Source organism: Temnothorax nylanderi, unplaced genomic scaffold (assembly GCF_030848795.1).
Source record: "Temnothorax nylanderi isolate EJ_2023f unplaced genomic scaffold, tnyl_v1.0 TNYL_tig0567_pilon, whole genome shotgun sequence".
In the NCBI taxonomy this organism is placed as follows: Eukaryota; Metazoa; Arthropoda; class Insecta; order Hymenoptera; family Formicidae; genus Temnothorax; species Temnothorax nylanderi.
Genome location: NW_027249629.1, coordinates 22,925 through 44,214, shown reverse-complemented (window position 1 = coordinate 44,214; position 21,290 = coordinate 22,925). Strand labels below are relative to the sequence as shown.

The following is a 21,290-nucleotide window of genomic DNA, read 5'->3' as shown; positions in this document are numbered from 1 at the left end:
GCACTACTGGACTGCACTAGAACTTCTCCCGCTTTCGTCAAATTTTAACCATATACTTATTTCAACCAGTCAGCTATAAAAAACAGACCTAATGATACAAGTATCATTCATCTTTTTCTTTATGTCCTCTTTCTAAATTTCTGTGTATTCGTAATCGAGCAGTACAATGAATAAGTGTATTGTAACATTTATGGTATATTTTCTTTTTGGTAGTCATACACACTATTCAAAAAACACCAGCTGAATGCAAATCTTGCCTAAACTTGTGTTTAAATAAATTTTTTTATCTTGATAGTATTGATTGAAAAGGTTAAATAACCTAATTATAGTTTATCATAAAATATTTTTTTAATATGCCAAATATATGGACTGAGGATGATACTGAGAAATTAATAGCACTTTATGGACAATATCAATGTTTGTGGAACTCATTTCATTCTGAGTTCAATAGCAAATCATTGCGTTACGAAGCGTACAAGGAGATAAGAAACTCCATGAATATTCCTGGATTAACAATATGTGATTGTATTAAGAGAATTCAAAATGTAAAAAAAGAATACTGTTATGAACTATCAAAAATCGCTGCAGCTATTTCTTGTGAAAAATTGTATGCGCCAAAAGCGAAGTGGTTTAAAACGATGCACATGCTCTTCTTTCCATACATGTCAATATCTCATTATAATAATTTCAGGAAGGTATGATGTAACAGAATAGTATATGAGAAATAATTATACAGGCTTGATTGCTAAATTATATTTATATGATAAAGTAGTAGTAGTTATATAATGATAAATATCATTATCTTTTAAAACCATGTATTGTAAGTTATGTTCATATTTTGTTCATGTTTATAATGCGTATATTGTTTTATATTATATTTATAATATGCACGAACGTATTTGCAGCAAGATAACAATTCTCAAAAATTTAATGATGGCAGTATTCAAAATAAATTTTTGCATTCATCTTTTGAGAAATCAGAGGGCAAACATATTTGCTCATGTAATACTTGTGGAACTTGTGAGCTTCAAGAGATCGAGTTGTGTTTAAAATTGAGGTCATTTGTTATTTATATATCTATTTTGTGTAACTCTATAAGGCATCACAAAATAAAATTACAATAATATTTTTCAAATACAGAGATACCATTCCTTCTGTTCCGAAATTGCAAGATGCTCTCGTCCCTTCTGGAACTATTCAAACAATTGATGTAGCGACAGAAACGAGTAATGATATTATCGCAGAACACGAAACGCAAACGGATTTGCTTCACGTTAGAAACGAATATGAGAGACACATTATTAATAAGTATAAGATACAAATACTTTCGATAATTTTATATTTTTATTACAATGTTACAATTTTAATAGGAGCGAAAATATGTCGCAGGCGACAATGGAGGAAAAAAGGTTTATATGTACTAAATAAGAGCAAGTAATTTATATTGTCGATTTTTCAAGAGAAAGGATGGAAAAAAATGTAAACTCTTTTGTAACAGGATAGTTCTACATGCACGGATAATATTCTTTTAGAAGTGCATGGCAGGAAAAAAATTGAAGATAACTTTGACATATTTGGAAAAAGCATAGCGTTCCAATTACGAACTATTGACATTCGTAAGTAAAATCTGTTGATCATAATAGGAAACAATTATCATTATTGAACTAGCATAACTTATTTTTAGAGACTGTTATGGAATTGGAAAAAGAAATACAAAATTTGGTAACAAAAGCACGATTAAAAATCTTAGAATCTAAACTAACGGACCAGAGTAGCAGCTCAATCTGTTGTTGCGATTGTAACGATTGTAATGTAATGTGTAAAGATGAAATTTGTAGCTGTGGTCTAACATTACAGGAATGTTTATTACTTACTAAAATTAAAGAAAGCAAAGAATTTGGATTTTGTTACAAGCAATAGGCAAGAGAGGGAAAAAAATTTTTGGTAATAAAGTACTAACGTGATTGCAATCAATATTCTCAGTTTAAATTATTATTTAAAGTTAAGTGATATGTTATATGTATATAGATATATAGGCAATAAATTCTCCAGTAAAATATTAATAAATACATTAGAAAATGCAAATAATATGATCTGTTTTGCAATACTTTTATCAATGTGTAAAACAAATATATTTTGCAAAAAAATATTTAAGTAAATATAGTTATAAATTAATTATGTATGTATATAAGTAATTATATACATATGATTTTGTGCTGATTACTTATTTTCAGATAATAGAAAACTTTCGTTATATCGAATATTGATAAGCAGATGTATTCACTTAAGATTTTACAAAGAATTGCAGTTTCCTTCATGTGGTAGTCGTGCAAATTTTCTGTCTATAGAATATGTAAATCTTAATTCCGTGTTGTTATATATTGATAATTATGTCCTTTAAGTGGAACGAAAATTTCACTCTCGTCTTTTTAAATGCATATCGGGAGCACTTATGTCTTTGGAATCCATATTATGTGAAATATTATGATTGTTTAGCCAAAAATGAAGCATTGAAGAGTATTATTAAAGAACTTAATATACCCGAATTGAATGCATCCGATTGTCTAGAGCAAATTAAAGTGATAAGAAAAAAGTAAAAGCAATAAGAGAAAAAAGTAAATGATAGAAATCTTCATTTATTTTTATATGAAGATTTATATCCGATTTTTATTCATCCAGATTGAATCAGTTTCAAAAGCGTTATTCTCATCTTAGATATGGACAAGAACAAATAAAAGTTATCAAGGGATTTCAATCGGGCAAACCGTACAAATCTCCTTTTGCTTGGTTTCCTGTAATAGCTGGGATGTTAACAAAGGTGATTGATGATGAAGACAAGCTACAGGTAATATATATTATGTAATTCGTGCAAAAAAAGGATACATTATACATAAATTATTTCAAAAATACATCAATTTTTTTTTAATCTTATGAATTATACTGTTAAATCAAACACTGAGATATTAATACTGAAGATTTTAATTTAATTAACTATTTATATTATTATTATGGATAGAACAGAATGGAATCAGTAGAAACAATATCTCCTTTAAAAGACTGCGTTACAACACCATATGACAAATATAAAAGTACATATAATTTTCCTTGTGTGCAAGGAACAAAGCAAGATTATAAGACAAAACCAAGAAAAAACACTAAATTTACAAAAACAGGTAAAGAAGTATTTAAGAAATAATCATTTCTGTTTTAAACTTGCGATTATTAAATATTCAATTTATTTATTGGATTCAAACACTACATATATGCCAGAGAATCTTGATATATTAGATCGCAAAACCGAAAAGCAGAATGATGCGCAATTGCTGCAGTGTCCATCCTGTGGTTGGGAAGATGTAAGACCTAACAGATTGAGTATAACTGCCAAAAAAACTTATGAACAAATAAAACCATTAGATATCGCGGTTCCTTGTCCAGAATACTCCAATTTCGCCGATAAATCTTATGAAGGATACAAGGCACATCGATACCGAACAGATACTATATATCAAGGAAAATATAATAATATAATTCCATGTCCAAGCTTTCCTAGCAGTTTACCAAGTTATACCGACTATCCTGAAGACATATTAACAACTCACTGTCCGCAAGGCAATTACATAAATCAACAGATGACACCGGGACCAATTATTACGTCCAAATCAAAATCCTGTACAAGAGAAATACAATTGCCAAGTGAACAATTATTTCCGGAAAAACGAACGAAGCAAGTAGGGACTAGTGTCGAACAACATGATAAAGGAATACAAAACACAGTTTGCATGTCAAAGACGAAAACAGATGTTATAGGAAAGTGTTATAGAGAAATCCAAAGTAAGCCTTTAACATCTCAGGAAGAGTTGAAGCAAGTAGCAGTAAATACTGCACAACAGTGTGATAAGGAAATTCAGAATACCATCTATGCGAGTCCAAGTAATTGCCAGGCTTCTCAAAAATATTCTTCGACACGAAAAGCAAAGCAAATTGATACAAATACTGTGGAATGTCCCGCTAACGACATGCGAAATACGATTGGTATAAAATTAAAGAGCGTAGGAGGCTCTGTGCCAAATTTTATATTAATAACTACCGATAGAAATTATTTACCACTGATACAAAGAGATTGGAAGGAATTGACAACTAATAAATGCCAGAAAGACTCTGGTGATTATGATCAGAAAGGTTTTTAAATCTCAAGATATATTCAATTAATATCTCGAGAGATATGTCACGTCAAACTTGATTTGTAAAAATTTAACTTAATTTTTTATCTTACTGAGATATGAGTAATGAGATTTGCCTAATTGTAAAGAAAAATATTTATAAATGATGTATAAACAGCATTTTGTTAATCTACTTTCTGATATCGCTTCAGGAGTGGAGAAAGCTTATCTTGAGTTAGATGACAAAAAATTAGTTGAAAATGAAGTTTGCGTTAAAGAAACCTGTTCTAGCGACATAATGGAGATTATCAAAGAGAATTCTGTAATAACACAAGTTTTACTTCAATGCTTGGAAAAAGTTATGCAAGAAAGAACAAAAATTTGTTCCGTTACGTCACTCTTATCGAACAGAGATAATGTAAATTCTAATTGTAAGTAGTGATTATAATTCCTCGCAGCAATATATAGATTTAGTTTATTTTATGATTATATAAGTCATATTATAACTGTATTTATATATTACAATATATCTTTTACACAGCTTCTGAGATGATTGCTTGTGAACAAATTCCGTCAAAATATGCAAATGAAAATATACATTTTGGCAGTAGTTCTGCTGTTGAATTAGAAAGCCCAAGTTGTTTATCATGTTTGGAAAAACCGGAAGAAGATAACACCGTAACAATGTTTATCAAAACCTGCTTGGAGCTAATAAGGCATGCTCTTGAATTGAATAGCAAGAATGGTCGGTATTTTTGAACATTTTATAAATAGTGAATCTATATAATTAATGTATTTATTAAAAAGAGGTATGTTAAAACTTTTCAATGTAATCTTTTTCAGTGCAAGAGAGCTGTATAAGAAAAGAAGATGAGATAAATACTTTTATCGTTTTAAATAAAATAAAAGAATATGCAGACGAAATTTTAAAAATATATACACTCGTGGATTATTCAAAGAGGCAGTTATTAAATAATTTTTATTCTAGATCCAAATCGAAAAGTGAAAGCCCTTCGAAACAGAACTCTACTTTAAATTCGGTTCAGACTCAAGATACAAAGGAGGATGCTGCTATAGATCCATTTACAGCCTCTTTTGCCAACTCGAAAAATGTAGAAGTATTGTATAGACCTTCCATATCGCAAGTTAGAGATCACAGTCTTTCGAAAAATGGTGCCACATACGCAGAAACAATGACAGAAGAACTCTTTGTCAAGGACAAAGATATTACTGCGCGTACAGAGAATCATGATATCGGCTTGAATGTGTCATTGCCGCAAATATCACTTCGTGAATCGGGAACTCAATATACTCCGAAGCAATTACAAGATACAGGCATTGTAACCGATCCCAGTTTCGAGGAAAAGATAAGTGTCGCCACTCAAAATCGCGAGCCTATGTTGATTCGCGTAATCAAGTCTAATAATAGCGAAGGTATTCTAAAATTGGACAAGGAGACATGCGTACGCGATGCCCACGTTTTCTGGATGGCGAACGTCGATAAATGCTCAAAAAATATGTATCATAAATATTCAGTTAGAGAATACGATAAATTGTTACACCCTGGCGTTTCTTATGTACGCGAGAAAGAAGTGAATTGTATAGACTACCGTACATCTTTGTTACCGAAGAGAATTTATGGATACAACAAAAGATGCAAAAGTTCATTGCCATGTAATCACGACTGGACTAAAGCAAACCTTAGATTATTATCGAATCAACGTATTTCCAAAATTCCATTGTACGCGAAATCACGCAAGTATACACGGAGAAGGACTGAATTGTATAGAATGTCGCAGTCATATGTATAAGTATATTTAATTCAATATAATAATATGGTAAATGAAAACATATCATAGAAATAAATCTTATAGTTCGATAATTAATTTTTTGTCATGGTAATCAAATAAATTAAAATTTTTAATTTAAATCCCATTTTATTACATGAAAATGTATAATATTTTCACAATTAGAATATGGGTATTCCTAATTGTAAAGGACACATCTATTGACGAGAATTAAAGAAAACTCTCATGTGTGTGATATACAGTATCAATATTTAAATTTAATAAAATAGTATAAAAGAGACACTTCTATTTTTTCATGCTGTTCATTTTTATACGTGTTATTGTATATCTTTAATGTCTTATATAGGATTCATAAAGCAGCAATACAATTATTTAACAATGACATTAATCAGTTCAATTATTTGTCCTTAGTACATTTATTTCTTCTCTATGTAAATATATAGAGGAAAGTCCCCTATTATGAGATACCGAGTTCATTTTGTATGATTGCCGGAAGTCTATGGGCAGAATTAAAAAATGTAATGAATTTAATGAATGTAATGAATTTTCTACTAAACAGATTTCACCGTAAAGGCAATAAGTGTATTCATGATAGAACCAACAGATGGGACCTATTAGTTTAGCAGAAACCCCGCTATCTCATAATAGGGGACTCTCCTCTATATGTATATATGTATATATATATATATATATATATACACACAGGGTGATCCAGAAATACTTGTACAAACTTTGGGAGTGAGTTCTCCACACATAAACAAGAAAAAAATATATACATTTCAGGCCTGCACGTTCACCTGATCTAAATCCATTAGATTTTTATCTGTAGGGACACTTAAAAGCCCTAGTTTATGCAACTAAAATTGCAAATAAAGAGATGCTTCGCCAACATATCGTAGATCTGCAAAATCATCTGCAACTTTCATGAGATCTTTGAAAAGGTCTGTCACAGTCAATGATCCGATGTGTCTATACGTGCACTGAAGCAGGTGGAGGACATTTTGAGCATTTATTATGAATTATAAGTAGATAAACAATTGAATTGAAGATGTATTACATTGGTCATGTGTTATTGTAGATGTATTCTGTCAGTTTTTGTTGAAAGTAATCTTTCGATTATAACTCATAAACCAAGTATTTCTGAACATATGTGTATGACATTTTTTTCTTGTTTTATGTGTGGAAAACTCACTCCCAAAGTTTGTATAAGTATTTTTGAATCACTCTGTATATTATTATAGAATGAATAAGTAACACAATCCTGTTAATTTTTAAGATGCATACTACAAATTGCTAGAATATATTCTAACATGTATTTGCATAATAGTAAAAATTGCGCATTGTATTACAAATAACTTGGAAACAAACTTCAAAATCAGCCATTAACAAGTTACGTAAGATGTATTATCAATATTGGCAAAAAGAATATACTTCTGTGTTTGCTAATTAAATCAGTATATCTTATTATATTTGACAATAATAATTCAGATTAAAAAAAAATAATCGACAAATAACATTGTATCTTTAATTGATAAATGAGAGCAAAGTTCTATATAGATGTAATTGCGAATTTTCTTCATTTGCTTGAAAGTGCATAATGAAAAAAATGATAAATGATACATAAATATGATATATCCATTGTTTTATATTAGTTGAAATAATACTGTTGATATTTTTATAACACACACTTCTCGAAAATTCAATATATAAGTTTTACTCTTAAAGTATATATGTGTATGTGTATGTGTGTGTGTATACACACACACACACACACACACACACACACACACACATATATATTGAATTATTGTACTTCTCTTCAACATTTGATGATTTGTCAAGAGTCAAGAGTAACTCTTATCATCTGACTAGCTTTTTAAGTAGTTTCATCATTGGTTAAGCAGCCAATGCTAGCTTGTGATGATGTCATAAATATGTTTTCTGAAAAGAGATATAGATGAGATTTGATTTATTGTGACATATTTGCATTTTGCAGTATTTGAAGATGTATATCGTGTTTACTATTATTTAATTTGTTTTCTTTGCGTCCGCCTTCTCATCTTTAGCTTGACCACGACCTAACAATTTAGCCAACGAGTCCCAAATTCCTCCCAGGAACAAGGCGCAGAATAAATTTTCAAATGGCACAAATGGGTCATGAATACCAAGCAAAATTGATGATATCTAAAAAATTATATTATTGTCAATATTATTTTACTTTACGCATGTCAAATGTATAAATTTAAGGAGATATCTCAGGATATAGATTTTACCTTGAAGTAGACGAAGAAGGTGACAATGCCAAAGTATACAAGAGCATGAGGTGCAGAAATGAGATCAGTCTTTTTATCTAGCACAAAGATAATTGATGCAACCATGGACGCTTTTGTGGGGCTATAAAGAAAAGTTATCATTTATTATCATTACATTTATCTGCCAATTAAAAATATGATTATGTATAATCCATTTATAATCTAAGTATTTATTCATGTAAATATTATGACTTTTACATACAAACTGGGTTGCAAAAATTCCATCGCGGTCGGTGTCCATACGCCACGTATAAGACGCTCAAATAATTTTGTAAATCCAGCTCCATTACCTGTATAAATGTTATAATTACACTGTTAATAGTTAAATATATTGATTTGTTTTATAGTATGCGTTCACATAGTTTAGTTGTAAAGATAATGCAGTATATATTCCATTTGATACATGTTTTATGACCAACCTTTGAGCGTGCCAATCAATATCATAATAAGATATGCATTTGGATAAAGTTTTCCTGCATGAGTCACTCCATCGTATACCTTTTTACACCTATAAAAAAATAGCATAGGTAATTTAATTTGTATGCATTGACATCTTATTTTAAATTACTCTTATATTCTTTTTCATATACAAGCTCTTATAAATATATGGTGGAACAAAAGATATCTTAAAAATTGACAAGTAATGATATTTACTTACCTATATATTTCCTTCATAGCAGCACATATTAATTTTACCGGTAAAAATTTAGCTACTTTATAACCGATGTCGAACGGTGTGTAAAATATCACATACCTGAAACATTCAGAAAAGTTCTTTTAATGACGCGAGTAATTTCATTTTTTTAATGACATATACATCACTAATTTTTTTTCTATTTTTAAAAAGAGATAGATAATTATTTCTTCAGTAATTTTTGTAAAGTTCACATAATTGCAGATAAATAATAGATTTTACGAAATACAAAGCATTACAACAGGCTACTTTGATATTACTGACCAAACAATAGTTGCAACTACCACTTGTGGTGTATTTTTTAAAGGTGCAAGAATTGGTTCTCCTAATAATCCATTGCACAGCATACCGCTTGCAAAAACGACCAACATTGTAGACAGCCAACATGATAGAGGATGTTTGCGAGAAAATACTTGTGCACCTGAATAATATAAGATATTATAATTATTATATATTATATCCCGAAAATTTAACTATATATAAAATTAAATTTTATGACATTTATGATTTATGATGGCGTATATTTTAAACAGAAAATGAAAAAGAGAGTTATCTGAAATTACATCTACAGTATCTACACTATAGTATAATTTCTTTAGTATTTGTAAAATGTTCTTTTCAGAAAACATTGTTAAAAAATTTTTAAGCTATATGTGACAGATATAAAATTTTATTACGGTGTGGAATGTTGAAGATATATATGCTGATTGGGATAAGTCAGTTAGGGAATCCTTATAAGTAAATCTATATAATACATCCTTACAACACATTCCATATATGAGAACTCATTGTCAGAGATGTGCGAGTAACTATCAATGAAAATAATGATATAATGCATCAAGTACATTTAGAGGAATTTAAAGTGATTTGAAGAAACCATGAATTTCTGTTGAATTTCAATTTTATACCCTTTATCGCATTAGAAAATTAGTTTAAAATCTATTTCTTAAAGAAAATAGATCTCTTTCACAATACTAACGTAATATTAAATTAACTAAAAACGAATATTGTAAAATTGAAGAAAAGAGTTTATTGCTCCTGTTCTTATTTATTACTATCTTAAGTTGTCTACAATTTTTTTTGAATAAAAAAATAACATTTCTTTATAAAGTGGTCTGATTCAAATTTTATAGTAAGTTTAAGAATAGCAGTTTGTAATAAAAGAGCAAGATTTAACGTAATAAACAGATAATGCAAACTGGCAAAAAGCATGTTTTAGAGAAGCTGCTTCCGAAAGAGCCTTTATTTTGAATACTTCTGGCTTTAACTGTGTACGTGCGGGCACGGTGCATACTGAAATAGATCAGCTGGGTTGTCTGTGTCATTGCTTTGAGATATAGAATTATATGATAATTGTGCCAAGCAGTGTGAAATCAGCTCTTGATTCCTAATCAACTTTGATTTTGATATGCCTCTTAATAATGCGTTACTTCTCTCATCTCTCTTTTGCATATTATATTCTATTAATATTTACCATGATCTCTTTCCTCAAATAAATACAGGACGCCAATCGGGAAATTGTTAAAACCGCTGTCATTTTGTATAACAAAAATGGAAAGAATAAAGTAAATTAAACATTATTCTACCGAAGAAATGAGTCATTTTGATTACCACATAGTACAAAATATTTTAGGAAAAAAAGATCCTATAAACATATGCCCTAAATTGCTTCGTTTTAAAAATATAGCCACGGAATATCCCCTTCAATTTTTTGTACTTATACTTAGAAAATACCCTAAAAAAATTTTTCTTCTTTTGATCATAATGATCATTTAAATAGAAGCTTTTGTTGATATACTCAAACTACAATTTCTAGTATACGTATATGTATATATATCAAAAGAGATTGATTCATTCAAATATTTAAAATATAAAATAGGCTTATATTTAAGTGATAATTATGAGTATACGGTAGTTATAAAACCGAATTATAAACCGTCATGTAAATGTAGTCAATGTCACTGAATCATGTAACTAGTCAAATATATGTATATATACATTCATTTTTTTATTATTTATTTTCACAAATTTATAAACGTATATTATTTTGGCACTGTGTGCTAATAAAAATGACGGCTTCTTCTGTAAAGCAGAGTTAAATTTAATTCTATCCATTCAAAATAACAACTATTTAGTATGTCTGTTAAGTTAATATCTCCCCCACAAAAAAGCAAACACATATACAGAAATTAAGTGCTCTTTATATGCTAATTATGTGCTCTATTCACGATTTTTGTGTTCGAGCAGTTTAGCGGGAAATCGCAATTGAAACTGGGGGTGCTGGTTTAACGTAAGTTAGCACCCCCACTAATTAAAATTATATAGAAAATAAAAAACTCAGTATGCTAGAATTATGTACTTTTTATGTTTTCAAAAGCCTTAAACAAAATTAGCTTATTTGTAATAGTTTAAAAGATATACGCCAAAAAGGATCTATGCACCATTAATATAAAAGTAATATAAAAATAAAGCCAGTTAAAATATAGGTAGTGAATTGGTTTTTGTCTTAAAATGTTCCTCAATTTATGTACTTTCGAAATATGCACAATGAGATTTTCGTGCTCATCCCCTTCGGCCGACCCGAACGTGAGCACCACCATACTTACAAGAGTACCAGCCGAAGGGGATGAGCACGAAAATTTCATTGTGCACATTTTGAAAGAACATAAATTGAGGAACATTTTAAAACAAAAACCAATTCGCTATCTGTATTTTAACTGACACTTTACTCTTATATTAATGGTTCATAGATCTTTTTGGCATATATCTTTTAAACTATTACAGATAGGCTAATTTTGTTTAAGGCCTCTGAAAGCACATAAAAAGCATACTGAGTTTTTTATTTTATGTAATTTTGAGTGAGTGCTAACTTACGTTAAGCCAGCACCTCCACTTTCAATTGCGATTTCCCCCTGAACCGCTCGAGCTTAAAAATCGTGAATAGAGCACATAAAGAGCACTTAATTTCTGCATGTGTTATTTCGGTTTTTTGTGGGGGGGGGAGTGCTAACTTAACATCTATTTAGTTTCAGCAACTTTCCAATTGTCGCTGTAGATATTGAAATACCTCTTCAATTATGCAATAGTGATTACGGCGTGCAATCAATCCTAGGCATAAGACATAATTCGCGCGGTAACGTGTTACATAAACGATAGAATTTCCATTATTATTAGCGTGTATAATTCGACCGATTAATTATTACTTATGGAACGTGTGATTGAAAACAGTCGCGATCGATTATTGTGTGTCATAACAACTTATCAATCTTCTGTAATCTCGAGAAACGGACGATGAACACCTTTTCGATCCTGTTATCAACATTACGTAATAACATGAACAATCGCCGTTTGCCGTTTCGCGAAACTTCGGGGAATGCGGCTCTTCATTATTTATCAGTAGTTTTTCATTGTTTGTCAGTTCATTATTTATCCAGTGTTTCAAGTGTACAGTGAAATGTCCACAGTTGTAGTCTCATAATCTCAATTCTGTTTCGACGCGGAACGAACATATCTCTATAATTTTCCTGGCAATTATGAGATCGTAGAAATTTCGCCGATTGTACCTTGTGTTAACGCGAGAAAAAAACGGCGACATAAGCAAGAATGCAAGAGAGAGGGAGACCAAGAACAACCATGTTCGTAAATATAAAGCTTCGTGGGAGAGCGTGGGATGTGGTCGCCGTCCCGGTGTCACGGGAATAGCGAGGTCACGGGGAAGCTGTTCCACCGCGAGAGAGAGATAGATGTCGGAGCCGGAGCCGGAGCCGGAGCCAGAGCCGGTACCGGGGGATACACCGCTGAGGGAGCGTTACAAATTTAGAAACGCGGCCGAGCGCGGGCCGGCGCGCAGCTCACCGGTTCCTAGGTCCTCTCTGACGTGCAGCGTACACAGTACGCAGTGCGCTATGTCGAAATACGGGAACATTTTCAGCTTGACAACCTGATTGGCTATATCCAGGAACGCCTCGGGATCCATCGTCGGCGGTAAATAGTAACAACGTTGCTCGCTCTTGCCGCTCGCCTGATCCTACAACAAACCACGACGTTCACACACCTCAGAAGTTTCGGAACACCTCGCGTGAGAATCACGACGCGTATGCTCCTCGATTGGCTCGATTTCCACGATTCAAACGTTTGCGACCGAGGACTGAGCGCCCGCGTACGACGCCAGCAGCCAGCTACGTGTTGTCTACTAGCTGCTAGTCTGCACTTGCAGTCTGCTACTGTCTCGTCGTCTGCTAGGATAACCTAACCTAACCTAACCTTGTGCCGCCTTGTGGTCAAAAGTAACAAAAAGAAAGAATCACGATTATTCCATGCTTTATCGATCAAGTAGTGTTGTTAAACTGCGTGCAGATGGCGATGAAAGACTGAGTATAGTAATCTATATTGATTTCTGCATTGCCGACATGGCATGTAAGAAGATAAAAGATTTCTATATTATCTACTCCACTCCTTCACTTATACTTCACTATAACCAGATGCCCGTTCTAGACTGGAGGATGATCCTACTCGCGGCTCATCCTAGTAAGTAGACGGGTAAAAATCATGGATAATCAATGATTTTTATCCGTCTACACTATACTCACTAGGATAAGCCGCGAGTAGGATCATCCTCCAGTCTAGAACGGGCCTCTGCTATTTATGTGGTACAGCTACTAGCGCGGCATTATCGAATCTTTTTGACAAAGATTCCTGTTGATTAGCCGTATTTGCAGCGACAACTTCCGATATCGACCTAAGTAGAACAAATCAGTCATGAAAATATCAAAATGACATCATATTCTGATGTAATCATTTTTTACGCGTCATCGTGACGTCAAAATGGCCCATTAGGAGCATCTAATCTTAACATGACTAATCACTACTGCTCTTTGACTTTTATTTGATCTTTTCGTTGTTCTCTTTAAGAATATACTCGAAATATGTTATAAGAACTGAAGAAAATTATGACTGATCATGCAATTTGTAACAATATATACTGTTACTAGTGAGCGAAATAAAATAGGATTACGAACTTGTGTCTTTATCTGAATTGTAAATCAAAACTTTTTTTAAAGTTTTATAGCTATCATCGTCGTAATCGTTATCGTTATCGGTATCACTGTGCGATAACGATCTTTTAAGTGCACGCGCGCGCGTTGTGCCTATCTTTAATATAATTTGAAAATACAATCCTTCGACAACAGAAAAATATATATATACTGAAAAGTTTTAGAAGTAAATTTATAGAAGAAATCCGTTTTATCTTCAAGGATGTCTAGCGAGTCAACTTGTCTCGTTAACGGGGTACAATGGCACACAATGAGGTAAATTAATTGCCTAAAAAAGTGTGCAAATTAGAAACTTGCACATTGCTTCCTCATCATTACAGATCGCTACCATTGCTCCTATTTTATTTCGCTCACAAAGCTCCTCTTATGAGGAAGCTTGTATTTTATTTGATGCATAATTATTAGTATTTATTAGTTTGGCTTTTTCACAAAGAAAACTTTATGAGCGAAATAAAATAGGAGCAATGGTAGTGATCTGTAATGATGAGGAAGCAATGTGCAAGTTTCTAATTTGCACACTTTTTTAAATTTGAATTTAATCTTTTTATGAATTGATAGAGGGTCAACTAATTAGCACAAGTGGAGTTTTACAATTGACGCAATGTCAAATTGATGTTGACTTTGGGAGTTCAGGCTACATAGGTAAAAAATCGGTAACCCCTTCACCGATCCTCGACAAATTCAATACCAACCTACTTTTTATGATACTCTATAAAAAAACCTCAATACCTATATCTCCAAATTTGCGGAAATTAAAGCAATCACGTAGACTTTTTTAAGACAAAAATCGGTATAACACCCCTTCAACGATTTTCGTCAAATTCAATACCAACCTTCCTTTATATAGGGGAGAGTTGGCAATTACCGAGCCCCTAAGAACCGAAGCGTATATCTAAGCTCAGAAATGCTTCAAAAAAACAAACTGTGCAGTTTTAGATAGGTCATTTATTTGGCTATCCATATATCATAGCAATAATCTTGAAAGTTAAACACAAACTGAAATATTAATAATTTTCCAAAAAATGAGAAAACGCGGTATTATCAAACTGGTCTGATAATATCGTGACCAGGTCTGATAAAATCGTGCCCAGTTTAATAAAGCCGTACCTATAAAAATTACTCTGGCTTCAGCCAGTGACATGAAGTAGAACACAATAACAAAATGTTTTTTTTATATTTATGCATTAATATCGTCTAGTAGGTACCTACATATAAAAATAAGTGAATGCGTTAACAAATAACGATCATTATAAATTCAAATCAAAACTTAAGCAACGATCTTTTCTGTAAGCACCTTACATTGTAAACTAAACAGTCTTGGTAACTCTTAACACACAGTTATCGTTATACCTATGAGTATTATACCTTGGGCGCGAAATTATCAAACTCAATCATTTCACTTTACAACTTTAAAATATATAGGAAAAAAACGCGTGTTTCTAAAATCACTTTGCAACCTAATTTTATAGTGTTTTAGCCTATCAAATCCGTCAAATTTATTTCTCTAATGTAAATATTATATCACTCACCTCTTATCGAAACTACCAGCAAAATTGCAACGAGCAAGCAGAGAAGCTTCCAGAGCGCACTGTGTTTACATGGACGGCCGGAACGCATTGACGGCGCATGCGGGTGGGGTATTTCGTGTTACTCTATGATATTAACATCATTGTAGGCGCGTAATACAAATAGTTATTGAGATAAACAATGGCGCGGAATTGTCAACCGCGCGGTAATTGCCAACTCTCCCCTACTCTATATAAAAGTACATTTATAACTTATATACTTTTTAAGCAGAAATCGGTGACTCCTCCAGCGATCCTCGTCAAATTCAATACCAACCTTCCTTAAATGACTTTCTTTAATGATACTTTATATAAGACTAGCTGGTTACCCGGGCTTCGCCCCGGAGGACATATGTAATAAGACACGCAAATAGTCTCTCTCTCTCTCTCTCTCTCTCTCTCTCTCTCTCTCTCTCTCTCTCTCTCTCTCTCTCTCTCTCTCTCTCTCTCTCTCTCTCTCTCTCTCTCTCTCTCTCTCTCTCTCTCTCTCTCTCTCTCTCTCTCTCTCTCTCCATTTCCCTCTCCCTCTCTCTCTTCCTCTCCCTCTCTACCGCTCTCCCTCTCCCTCTCTCTCTCTCTCTCTCTCTCTCTAAAATGCTATAAATTGAAAAATATTACTTTTTTATCTACTGAAGTTCAATTCCGTCGTACAATTCTTTGAGATTCACTCAATTATTTCCTAAAAAATTGGAAAAATTTCGTAACCGATTTCCAAAACATACCGGTTTCCAAAAAGATCGGTAACAAAAAATAGTACACTTTATAGCACTCCCCGGAAAATTCTACCCTTACTTCATGTATAATTCTTTAAGATTCGGTCAATTAATTCTCGAAAAATTGAAAAAATTTCGGTACTGGCTTCCAAAAAGATCGGTAACGAAAAATTATACACTTTATAGCACTCCCCGAAAAATTCTACCCCTGTTTGATCTATAATTCTTTGAGATTCGGTCAATTATTTCCCGAAAAATTAGAAAAATTAGGAAAACCGGTTTCCAGAAAATCGGTAACAAAAAACTATACACATAGTGGCACTCCCCGGAAAATTCTACCCCTATTTCATATACTTTTGGTAAAAATTCGGTTCAGGGGTTTGGGCTGGGCGTTGATGAGTCAGTCAGTCAGTCAGTCAGTCAGTCAGTCAGTCAGTCAGTCAGTCAGGACATCTTCCTTTATACATATAGACTAGCTGGTTACCCGGGCTTCGCCCGGGAGTCGTTTCTCTTCAAACGACTTCATTTGTATTTCAATATCCTTAATCGAAAAAAATTCCTTTATCAGGCAATGGCTTATCAGGCAATTGCAAAGAATCCTTTATATTTATTTTTATTCAAATTTTATTATATATAGGGGAGACCGGGGCTAAACAGTCCGTTTTTTTTCGGTGCCGATTTTTAACAACAAAATAAATAATTGTAGTTAAATATGGTATACCACTGTAAAGAGTGAACCTTTAGCTACAAAATTTATATAGGAAATTTTTGTCTACGTCGCTTTGTTTAACCGGTATAGAGCAAAAACGACAACGGTGGAAAAATTGAAATCTCAAAAATGCCGGGGTATAACAGTCTGCACTGCATTTTCAATACATATACGTACATCTGATCCTAAAAAATAATAGGATACATGCAATAATTGTTTTTTAAGAGAAAAATATAAAAATTTATTTAAAATTTTTATGCGAAACATTATTAAAAAATAGTTACGAGGGTTCCTCTTTCCGCAGAAGTCACTCGCCCGACTTGTTTCACTCCTCGACGTCCGATGACTCTATTCGGTGTCTGAACGGTTGTAATTCCCGTCTCATCCATATTCTATATGCAGTGAGCCCGAAAATGCCTTGGAAATGCACCCGGACTGCTTACTGACCGATTAGCCCCAAACACAAGTTTCAGGTTTGATCGCCCACGAAATATTAGACATCAACGATAATGAAAAAACTACACTGGATTCGTGTTCAGCATGCATTACTCTATAATCACGTACCTCGAGATTTGGAGAGCAAATATTATTGTAGATATTACAAAATTTCCACGCGCAGAAAATGTAACTTTCACCTTTCGAAAACACGTTTGCCTTCGTAAAAATCATAACACGGCAGGTAACCTGCCGAAACTCCGTTGGTCACATGGGTACTATAAGCAGCGTTTACAATGTTAATAGCGAGTTCGCACAATATACAGGTTCCGAGATATTTGATTAGACGTATTTACCCCGTAGACGTTTTAGCCCCGGTCTCCCCTATAGATATATAGATTAAATTATAATATTTAAAATTGCACAATATATTTTTTATTCAATATAATTATTATTAATATTAATTAACGAAATATCGCAATTTAAGATAACCCATGTTTTTTTATGATTTTAACACAATACCGCCGGCATTTGCGTAATCCGATGTGCATCACGGGAAGGTTGCAACGAAATTCACGCGAGACAAAACGTTAATTCGTAACGGTATTCACTGAATACTATTTCTTATTTGAATTTAATTTCAATCTTAAATCAAACTTTCGCAACAGGCATTACAAAAAATATTGTAAGTATGTGGTATTTGCGGAAGAGAGACAACGTTTTATATACAATTCTTTAAGATTTGGTCATTTATTTCCCGAAAAATTGAAAAAATTTCAGATACCGGTTCCCAAAAAGATCGGTAACGAAAAACTATACACTCTATAACACTCCCCGAAAAATTCTACACCTATTTTATACTCTCATACATACAGACGTCAAGTACTTCCAATAATAAAACATTTTTTTAAACAGAAATCGGTAGAAACAAAAAATTATACACTTTATAGCACTCCCCGGAAAATTCTACCCCTGTTTCATATACAATTCTTTGAGATTCGGTAAATTAATTCCTGAAAAATTGGAAAAATTTCGGTACCGGTTTCCAAAAAGATCGGTAACGAAAAATTATACACTTTATGGTACTCCCCGGGAAATTCTACCCCTGTTTCATATATAATTCTTTGAAATTCGGTCAATTATTTCCCGAAAAATTGGAAAAATTTCGGATACCGGTTCCCAAAAAGATCGGTAACGAAAAACTATACACTCTATAACACTCCCCGGAAAATTCTACCCATATTTTTTATACTTATGGTAAAAATTCGGTCGAATAGTTTAAGAGTGTATAAAGAACATACATACATACAGACATTCTATTTTATATAGATAGATTACATACATAACTTATACACTTTTTAGGCAAAAATCGGTATAAACTTCTTCACCAATCTTTGTCAAAACTTTATCCATAAAAAAAATTTAGCTTGATATTTCAAAATTTGCGGAAATTAGAGCAATCACGTAGATTTTTTTAAACAGAAATTGGTAACCCCTTTATTATTAGCAATTCTAATTCTATTATATTTTTTAATATCTTCTACCCCTATTTCACATATAAGGTAAACATACCAATAACTGGACATGTACCTATATCTGGACACCTTTATTATTTATAAGTATCCCAGGTAGAAATTTTGTCTGGAAATAATCAGGGCCCCATATATTTTTTGAAAAATATTTCTGGGACCCAGGTGGACAATCTAGCTAGGGCCTGTGTAAAGTTTGGGACGCCTAAATCGTATAGGCCCTATTATTGAATCCAGGTCGGCCCAAGATTGCGCTCAGAATTTGTTCAAAAAAATTATCTGGAATCTAGCTGGGACCTATAATTTTCCTAGATATTTGCTTGGTTTGTACCATAATTATTTTTATAATCCAGTCTGGCCCAGGCTTGAATCTAAAATTTTTCCCTAAAATATTCCCTGGAATCCCGGCTGGGCCAATATTTTATTTGAAGGATTTTCGAAGGATGTTTTAATAATAATTTTACTCGTTTATCCCAAAAAAGAAAATATTTTTATTTATCGTCGGCAAAACAAAATAAATTGTCATATTAAAATTAAACACACTTTATATTAACAGACTTAATTATTTATTATATAGCTTAGCCTACAAATTTTAAAAATACAACTTTACTCTAGGTTTTGTACTTTGTTCCTCTTTGCGCGATGTCCGTCCCAGTCTTTCGCGTTTGTTAAGCAGTAACCAATACCATTCAGAATTTCCTTTTCCGTTAGTGGCTGATTATTTTCGTTAAAGGCGCCAGACTATTATGAGAGGTTGCTGTTATACTGCACTATAGTACTGTAATTCCATGTACTTTTACGTCACTACGCATGATCATGTGTGTCTACATCATGTTGGTATAACAGACATTCTAACTACGCAACAGTCAATTTTAGTACTTAATAATGTTTTTCCTAAATTTGAGAGCGACAGTTTTAACTTACAGATTTATGTTTTACGCACCAAAATATACAAAATTGTGAAGTTTCAGCCAATCGGTAAGAAAGCCCCTCTCCTTCATAATTACCTTAAAAAATAATTATGTTAATGTTATATATAATATTCCCAAACGATAATTTAATTATAATTATATTACATAATCTTAAATCTTACCTTGTTAAAAACTTCATTACCAAAGAGTTCGCCATACTAAAAAGTAAAGTTTTATTGTAACAGAATTCAAAAAGTTAGTATCTAAATAGAGAGAATCGTGTATGCGCTCAATCACGAGAAAATCCATTATCCACCAGTCTTCAAATATCTGCAGAAAAAATCCTCTGATGACTGACGAATATAAAAATTCGAGGTAAAGTTTGCATTAAAAATATAAACTGGTTTGTCCACCACTTCCAAAAACTTTGCTATTATAATTTTTATTATGATAGATATATTTAGATTAAATATTAATTAATCCTTTTAGAGTCTAATCTTTTTTGTGTGTGAGAAGAACATATTTAATTTAATTATTTTTTAAAATGTTAGAGATTGCTGAATACAAACGTAAAATTTACCAACATTTATTTTGTTGTTATTGCTTTCGTGAATAATTAATATTTCCAGACACTAAGATATAAAATCAACGTCTATCATAAATAATATAATGGACTCGATTCAATTAATATTATAACTTGCCTACAATACGAATTGCGCTACAGATCACTTTCTCATTCTCTTCAACTTTTACAAGACAGCAATTTACAAAACATTTACAAGACGGCATATGCATACGTGTGTGATTTTGGATGCACCTTCTAATATATAATATTATATAATATATTGATGATCACACACACACACACATACATACACACACACTATCTGTCACGTACTACGTTTACGCAAACGTTACTTCTGTAGTAACTTATACGATAATTCCTCCACGTAAACGAGTGAATTATTGTAAGTTACCACAGAAGTAACGCTCGCGTAAACATAGTAAACGGTCAAGACTATCACTACATATCTCCGACCCATCGACATATAGTATGGACTGCGCACAGGTATAGAAAAATATGACCGGCGACTCACACCGGTGGAAGAAAAGAGATAGCGACTGATAGAGGTCAACTCTACCGGACACTTTTTGAAGGCTTTCATATAGAGATCGCGTAGTCCATACTATATGTCGATGCTCCGACCCGCTGATATTTTGCCTCTTGTGACACCCACATCCTAATTTCGTAGCACTTCGATCCTTGCGTGACGCGACCGAAATTGGGAATTAAACGATCGTACTTAGTAGTATTTAACGATGAAAGACCACGGTGTTACGCGCGAACGCGATATGTATTTCTAGGTTATATAACTGACTGACAGCGCGCTGTCCGTGCA

At 32.6% G+C, this 21,290-nt stretch overlaps 3 protein-coding genes and 1 long non-coding RNA gene across 4 annotated transcripts; 2 read left to right on the top strand and 2 right to left on the bottom strand.

Moving 5' to 3' along the window:
• Positions 1 to 77: 77 nt before the first annotated feature.
• Positions 78 to 1,974, top strand: LOC139783993 (uncharacterized). The gene is made up of 2 exons (XM_071723169.1): positions 78 to 695; positions 1,669 to 1,974. Exons 1-2 carry the CDS (start codon positions 354 to 356, stop codon positions 1,918 to 1,920), a joined length of 594 nt encoding a protein of 197 aa, XP_071579270.1. The 5' UTR covers positions 78 to 353; the 3' UTR covers positions 1,921 to 1,974.
• A 215-nt stretch (positions 1,975 to 2,189) lies between these two features.
• LOC139783989 (uncharacterized) lies at positions 2,190 to 6,095 on the top strand. Its single transcript, XM_071723163.1, has 6 exons — positions 2,190 to 2,845; positions 3,017 to 3,173; positions 3,271 to 4,179; positions 4,373 to 4,591; positions 4,702 to 4,905; positions 5,004 to 6,095. The coding sequence occupies exons 1-6, from the start codon at positions 2,807 to 2,809 to the stop codon at positions 5,969 to 5,971; spliced, it is 2,496 nt and encodes an 831-aa protein (XP_071579264.1). The 5' UTR covers positions 2,190 to 2,806; the 3' UTR covers positions 5,972 to 6,095.
• LOC139783992 (trimeric intracellular cation channel type 1B.1) lies at positions 6,078 to 13,221 on the bottom strand. Its single transcript, XM_071723168.1, has 8 exons — positions 12,830 to 13,221; positions 9,239 to 9,395; positions 8,939 to 9,034; positions 8,700 to 8,788; positions 8,483 to 8,570; positions 8,242 to 8,362; positions 7,991 to 8,152; positions 6,078 to 7,909 (listed from the first exon to the last, which is right to left on the bottom strand). The coding sequence occupies exons 1-7, from the start codon at positions 12,948 to 12,950 to the stop codon at positions 7,997 to 7,999; spliced, it is 828 nt and encodes a 275-aa protein (XP_071579269.1). The 5' UTR covers positions 12,951 to 13,221; the 3' UTR covers positions 6,078 to 7,909; positions 7,991 to 7,996.
• A 6,301-nt stretch (positions 13,222 to 19,522) lies between these two features.
• On the bottom strand, positions 19,523 to 21,290 carry LOC139783982 (uncharacterized). The gene is made up of 2 exons (XR_011721437.1): positions 20,073 to 21,290; positions 19,523 to 19,986 (listed from the first exon to the last, which is right to left on the bottom strand). It is a non-coding gene; the product is annotated as an uncharacterized lncRNA (long non-coding RNA).